The 7,208-nt window shown below is 40.1% G+C and overlaps 1 protein-coding gene across 1 annotated transcript in view; it reads right to left on the bottom strand.

Annotated features, from left to right (window-relative positions):
- LOC103734494 (complement C5-like) overlaps positions 1-7,208 on the bottom strand; it is a 109,522-nt gene that overhangs the window by 49,841 nt on the left and 52,473 nt on the right. Inside the window, exons 18-21 of the mRNA XM_029563683.1 lie at positions 6,998-7,088; positions 4,610-4,683; positions 2,917-3,056; positions 96-323 (exon numbers count right to left, since the gene is read on the bottom strand). Coding sequence (XP_029419543.1) covers positions 96-323; positions 2,917-3,056; positions 4,610-4,683; positions 6,998-7,088 — 533 coding nt within the window. The remainder of the gene's footprint in view (positions 1-95; positions 324-2,916; positions 3,057-4,609; positions 4,684-6,997; positions 7,089-7,208) is intronic.

Raw genomic sequence — 7,208 nt, 5'->3', positions numbered from 1 at the left:
TCCCTCCCTCCCCCAAACCTAATTATTTACACAGTTTATTGATTACATTTTTCCAGGAAAAAAAGTATTTTTAAAAAGAATGATGTTTTTCTTACCACCACTCGTAATGTTTTTACTAAGATTTCTTTTCCAAATGAAGTCTCCAGTGAAAAGTTGATGGTATGAAGGCCAATTTCCAGTGGAAGAAGGCTGAAGGTCACCAGGTGGCTGGAGGAGCCTCCTACCCTCTGGGGCACACATCGGGAGGACTTCGAAGCCTGGTGGTTAACAGCTGAGCTTCCTGATGTACAGATTCCCTCCACAGTAGACATTTTCACACAGAACTGAAATATCATGCATGAAGAATTATATCAGAATACTCTGTCATTCCAGACACATTTTATGAAAAAGCCAAAAAATACTTTATCTCTAAGAAAGTTATGCTTGTCTGGACACAGATTCTCCCCTGGTTGCTTAGCAATGTCAGAGTAACCCCATAGGTTCTAAGACATGGGAGAAAGCTTGTTTCAGATTTTCTACATATACACACAAGGTGCTGTGGGCCTTAGCGATGTCAAGGGACATCTAGACGGCTCAGGACTAGCTCAGAGTGTCGTAACTTTCTTAGAATCTTGCCTATGAGTAGACTCAAAGCTACTGCAGTTCTTTGCTACTGTGCCTGTACCTTTCTCTCATCTCTTTATGTGTTTGTGTTTTTGATAGTAGGGACCTCAGGCTTGGCTCCTCAGGGTCTTACTTGCACCTTTTATTTATTTGGACTTTGATTCATAATAAATAATATTTGATGGTGATTGAAAACTATACATCTTGGTTCATTCAACAGATTGCCCAATGTGTACTCAACTCACATTTACAATCTTATTTACCTCCCAGTTATACCTTATTTTACAAAATACTCTAGAAAGACCTTGATTTCAATCTTGACTCTCCTTTCAGGAACTGTGTTATGGAAACAGGTCACACGATCACTCTCTTCTGGTAACGGTATTCATTGACTTCTGGCTAACATAGTGAATATGTTTTCATCTTCATATCTGGTGAACTTACAGAATCAAGAACTATACTCTAAAGAATCAATACATAAAAATCCAGACCAGAACAAGCAGTAAGCATGAAAGAATGCTGACCTTCAACAGATAATCTTGAGGAATATCTCAAAAATATAGAGATCTTTTTTCCTTTTAGTCACTGTTTTGTGACAGTGTCAAGCAGGATTGATGGGGAAGGAGCTAGAGAAGATGATGAGCCAAGGATTCCCCAGCATTGAAGTGATAAGGCAGGGAAAGACCTAGAAGTCATTGGATAAAACTTACAATAGCTGGGCATAGTGGCATGAGGCTTTGATCCCATCACTCGGGAGGCTGACTCAGATTCATGAGCTTGAGGCCAGCTTGGGCTATGTAGCAAGCTCCAAGCTAGCTTGGACTACACAGTGAGACCCTGTCTAGAAACAACAGCAACCAACAGCAAAACAAACCAAAACTCCCCAACCCAACCAAACTAACCACAATAAATACTTGAGGTAAATTGAAATTAGCAAAGAATATTTGAAATTGGTGGGCAATATAGGTAAAAGCTACATGAGGTTCTTGCTTCAGTGATTTCCATGAAGCTTTCCTGTTAGACAACCCTGTGGTGGGGCACATCAAGACTGACCATAGTTATGCCATGTTACAAGTAAGCCCCAGCTAAACCCAGTAGTTAAATCCAGAGGCAGTTAACTCAAAATGTGGGAATGGAAAAATTTCACTCAGGTGCACCAAGGTGTGAATTTGAGAACAGGTTGGTGTTCACCTGGTTGCTCTTGCTAACAGCAGATTTATGACTTCTGTAGTTTCCGCTTGATTTGTTCTTGCAGAATAGAAATTATTAAGGGGGACTTTCCACCCCTGAGCTTGGGAACTTAAACTTTTCACCCCTGGATGTGTTTTTTCTATATAAAAGCTTACCCTAAGAAAGGCTTGGGACTGGGCTTGGGATTGATTGCCAAGTGTCATCACTGGCCGGCTAAGAAGCACTTCCTTTCGGCAATACTTTGTGTCTGAGTGTTCTTCCCTGGTGAAGTACCTCACAACAACCCATCAGCAAAAACAGCTATGAGCTCTAGATAAGACATGGACACAAACAACAGAAAGAAGGATCTAGAGAATGGAAGGGAAATCAACACTTGGAAGAAAGGAATGACGCTTGGATGAGTGTCCTCTCTTCACAGCTTCCCTGAGGGTGGGCCTTAAGCAGTGGCTAAATCCCCAGTAGAAAGCTGCCACCTTTCTAGGCAGTGTATGAGATGGGTACCACAGCTCAAAGGTGAAGGAGCTCCAAGTTCAAACCCTGCTGAGCTTTGAACCACACAGAACACAGACTCCAAGTATCCCAGTCAGGGCTAGAAGAGCTGAACAGAGATTTTAGAATTTTGGATGAAATTTAGCTAATCGCCTGTTAAATACATAAAGAAACCCAAATACTCTCCATAGGCCCACATATACTCCAGAATCTTTATATGACTTCAATTAATAATGTATCAAGTTCAGTTCAAAATTACTAGATATCAGGGGACAGGAAAACATAATTCACACTCAAAAGGAAAGATAATGATGGACGCTAACCCTGAAATACCAAGGATGTACTTATTTTATGATGGAAGTGGGATTGGAGAGATGGCTCAGTGGTTAAGAGCATTGTTAACTGGCTGTTCTTCCAGAGGACCTGAGTTTGGTTCCCAGCACCCACATGGTGGCTAACAACCATCTGTAACTCCTGTTCTGGGGATCCTTCCCACATGTGCTTGGTTTATACTACTGATCAGAGTTGGATTTTGTTTTCATGTGTGTCATAATTACTCTGATGATGTTCTCAGGCAAGCAGACAGTGTTCCTTTTTCTCATTTATTCTAACATAGCACAACTAACTACTCACCATCATCTCTGAAGTCCTATAGTTGTAAACAGTTCCTTTTAATTGGATTTGTTCCCCTCGTACAACAGAATATGGCATGTTCATCTCCAGGAAGACGTCTTTGAACACCTTTGCTTTGATTGTATCAGCAACACATATACCTTCAGTCCAAAGGAAAAGCAAGGTAGGAACACATTAGGGGATTCTTATGGTACTGAAATATCTCACATTTCCTTTCTTTTTTAAAAAAATATTTTATTTATCTTATATGTATGAGTGTTATGCCTGCATGTACTTAAGTGTACCCATGTCGTGCAACACCCCCGGAGGAGAGAAGAGACAGAGAGCTGGATCCCCTGGAACTGGAGTTACAGACAGTTGTTAGCTGCCATGTGGGTGCTGGGATTCGAACCTGGGTCTTCTGCAAGAACAATCAGTGTTCTTAACCTCTGAGCCATCTCTCCAGCCCCACACTTTCTTTCTTTAAAAAGAATATTAGGTCATATTCTCCTGTGTAGTATCATCCTATATTCTTGACCTTTTGGCTCACTGATCTTTATTTGCGGGTGCGTGCCTGTGCACATGTGTGTGGAAGTGGGAGGACAACCTCAGTGTCATTCCTCAGGCGCCATACACAATATTTTTTTTGGAAATAGGGTCTTTTACTGACTTGGAATTTGCTAAGTAAACTGGACTGCCAGGGAGAGCCCCAGGGATCTTCCTGTCTCTGCCTCCCTGGTCCTGGGATTGCAAGCTCTTCCTGCTACATCACGTGGCTTTTTCACATGGGTTCTGGGATTGAATTCAGGCCCTAGTGCTTGCAAGGCAGGCATCTTGCCGAATGAAGTATCCCTGGAGCCCCTCACTGATCTTTTACTATTCTTTATATTTAAAAAATTTTATCTCATTATTTATTTAATATGTGTGAACACATATATGCCACAGTATGTGTGTGAAGGTCAGAGGACAACCCTTGGGAGTTGGTTCTCTCCTTCCACCATATGAGTCCCAGGGATTGAACTCGGGCTGTCAGTCTTGGAGGCAAGCACCTTTTCCCACTGAGCCATCTTGTAGGCCATACTCTTTATTTTTATAATTATCGGTATTCACAGAAAACTTAATTTGTTCATAAGTACCAAATGTTTAAAAGATATTTGTTACTGACTTCACTAAATGAGCATAAAAAGATTTTTTTTTGGTTCTTTTTGAGGCAGAATGTCCTAATAGCCCCAGCAGGCCTGGAACTCACTATGTAGACCAGGCTGGCCTTGAACTCACAGGCATCCACGTATCTCTGACCCCCACCAAGCTGGGATTAAAGGTGTGTGCCACCAATGCCCAGCCAAATCAAGGTTTTATGAAAGTATCAAACAAATCAAAGGAACCCCAGCAGTTATTTATAAAGTATCTGCACTAAATCATTTCAAGGGGCATCAACTGAAGAGAGAAGTCACAGATTTGTTTCTGACTCTACTCAAGGTCCCATTGACTGTAAAAGTGAAGAAAATGAGGATTTGAACACATTTATAAATGACAGTAGAAGAGCAAAGGAGATTCAGGAGCTTCAAAGGTGTAGGTACATTGAGGTCTTGGAAATAGGAATACTAAAAATTATGCCACTTGTATGCTGGGTAGACTACAGATACAATAACGAAGAGCTACATCTTGTTGAGTAAATTACTCCTGAGGTGAGTAATGATTCACAATTTCTTACCACTGTTTGAAATGCCAATGCCTTGAATTTCCCAGGTAGTTAGAGAATCGGGCAGCACAACCTGCAGCTGGTTTCTGGAAGTTAAAATGTTGGTATTTGTAATGGTTAATAATGTCAACTTGACAGGATCTATAATCACCTGGGAGATAAGTCTCTGGGCATGCCTGTGAGGGATTGCCTTGGTTAGGTTAGCCTTTGGCCATGCCTGTGAGCCATTATCCTGGTTAGGCTATTTGAGGTGGGAAGCCCTACCCTAAAAGTAGCTAGTACATTCCTTGGTTTTGAATTCTAGACTGCATAAAAAGAGAGAAAGCTACCTGAGTGCAAGCATTCGTTACTCTGCTTCCTGACTGTGGATCCAGCTTGACCAGCTGCCCCAAGGACTGCCACCAGGACTTCCCCATCACGATGGACTGTACCCTAGAACTATTAGCCAAATACTTCCTCCTTCAACTTGCTTTTGTCAGGATGTTTGATCACAGCAGCAGGAAAAGTAACTGATAATACTCAACTACAGTGAAGCATGAGCCAAATAGTATAGTGCTTTATAATATTTTAGAAGAAAAATTCACAAGACAAAAATTGCACCAGGTATCAAGGAAAAACCCATCAAGAAAAATATATACTCAGCAACTCTCCCACCTATTCTATGTTCTTTTTAAAGATTTTTTATTTATATGAATGTTTTGCCTGCATGTATGTATGTACACCACATGCATGTAGTGTCCAAGGAGGCCAGAAGAGGGAGGTGGAGCCTCTGGAACTTGAGCTACAGACAGTTGTTAGGTGACTAAGTAAACTTGGGTCCTCTCCGAGAGCAGCCAGTGGTCCTAACCTCTGAGCCACCCCACTCCGGGATTTTAGACATTAAGGTGAACTTTCAAGTTGAGAAGGATACCTTTGAAAATTGCAAAATTAGAGAATATAATACAAAGAAAAATATGTTCGATGTTATTGTGTGCTAAAATAGTGAAGTACAATCTTGTAACACTGCTTATAACAAATTGATATAATTAAAATATGGTTATGACTAAACTTGCATATTTATTTGCAGTGATTGCTCTCTAACTTTGTATCAGGCATAATTTCAAATACTGAGTACATAGCACTTTTAAGTTATAGTACTGGTTTCATCCAGGTCTAATGGAAGATAAATAAGTTAAGATTCACTCCACTGTAACCATAGTATTAATAAAACATTAAACGTTTCACTCAGGCCTGGCGTGGTGGTGCTCACTTTTTATCCCAGCACTTGGGAGGCAGAAAATGGTGGATCTCTATGAGATTGAGGCCAGCCTGGTCTACATAGCAAGTTCCAGGCCAACTGGGGTTACTAGGGAGGCCCTGTCTCAAAAAAATGAGTTCATTCACCACATCTGTATCCATACCTCTACAAGCAGGATCCAAGATTCTAAGGCCAGGTCCTAGATATAAAATAGATATCTGAACTTAACATTTACTTTGGAGGTATTTCCATTTTAATGAAGGAGATGGGTAAGTAAACCCTGTGATGCTATATGATCCATGCAACAGGGTTAATTGGAACAGGTAATTGAGTTATCATTAAGGTGCAGGATAGTACTGGGAAATTTTACTAGAAGTGCTAGATAAGGATCAGTGTGAGGTGAAATGGATGACAGTGTGGAATAATTTAAAGGAGAAGAGCTTAAGAACAAGGAAACCCATGAAGAGACTACTGTTACTCTGAACCATGGGAAAGCCAGTGTTTGGAGCTTGCCAAGGTATGATGTGGTAGGGTTCAGTATTGCTCAACACAGCTTTCAGTACCTGGCACAGGGAAGCATCCCATTAAAATGTCTAAGGATGTTAACAAGAAAATAACCCTTATTTTTGTTTATCTGCTTGTTTTATAGTACAGATACTTAAAATATTTTATTCATTATTTTAATTTTATGTGTATGAGTGTTTTGCCTGCAAGTGCACCACATGCACGCAATGCCCAGAGAGGCCAGAAGAGGGCGCCAGATCCCCTGGAACTAGAATTATGGACAGTTGTTAGTCACCATGTGGGCACTGGGAATCCAACCCAGATCATTTGGATGAATAGTGAGTGTTCTTAACCACTGAGCCATTTCTCTAGCCCCACAGATACTTTTTTAAGGATGAAAATAGCTGCCTAATGCAGTGTGTAGGACATAGCTGTTTATAGTAAATTTATATTAAAGAGAAATTAAATTCAATGGGATAGTATCTTTCTTTACTAGTAATTAGTGCTGTCTTGAATGCAATTATCAGAAAAAAGTACATTAAACAATATGAGTGAAACAAAATTAAACACAATAGTAGAATCTTGTTAACTGTGGGAAAATCTGTGTCCAGATTCTTGGTAATAATATTTGAATTTTCCACATCAAAGACATATGATACCTTTTGGGAACATGATGAACCTCCCATAACCAGCTTTCTGGAAAATAGCTCCGAATTTCTGCTTTCATTGTTGGTAGTAAGGTCTTTATGTCTAGGGAAAATAAATTCGGTTATTAAAAAAACAAAGCAAACTCTACTTACAGATGAATTTTAAAATATGACCATTCATAATGTTTTTAAAGTTACTTATTTAATAAACATGTAATTAGAG

The sequence above is a fragment of the Nannospalax galili genome, unplaced genomic scaffold (assembly GCF_000622305.1).
Source record: "Nannospalax galili isolate Female #2095 unplaced genomic scaffold, S.galili_v1.0 scaffold34, whole genome shotgun sequence".
NCBI lineage: Eukaryota > Metazoa > Chordata > Mammalia > Rodentia > Spalacidae > Nannospalax > Nannospalax galili.
The sequence above is the reverse complement of the archived record's forward strand: the minus strand, read 5'-3'. Positions and strand labels throughout refer to the sequence as shown.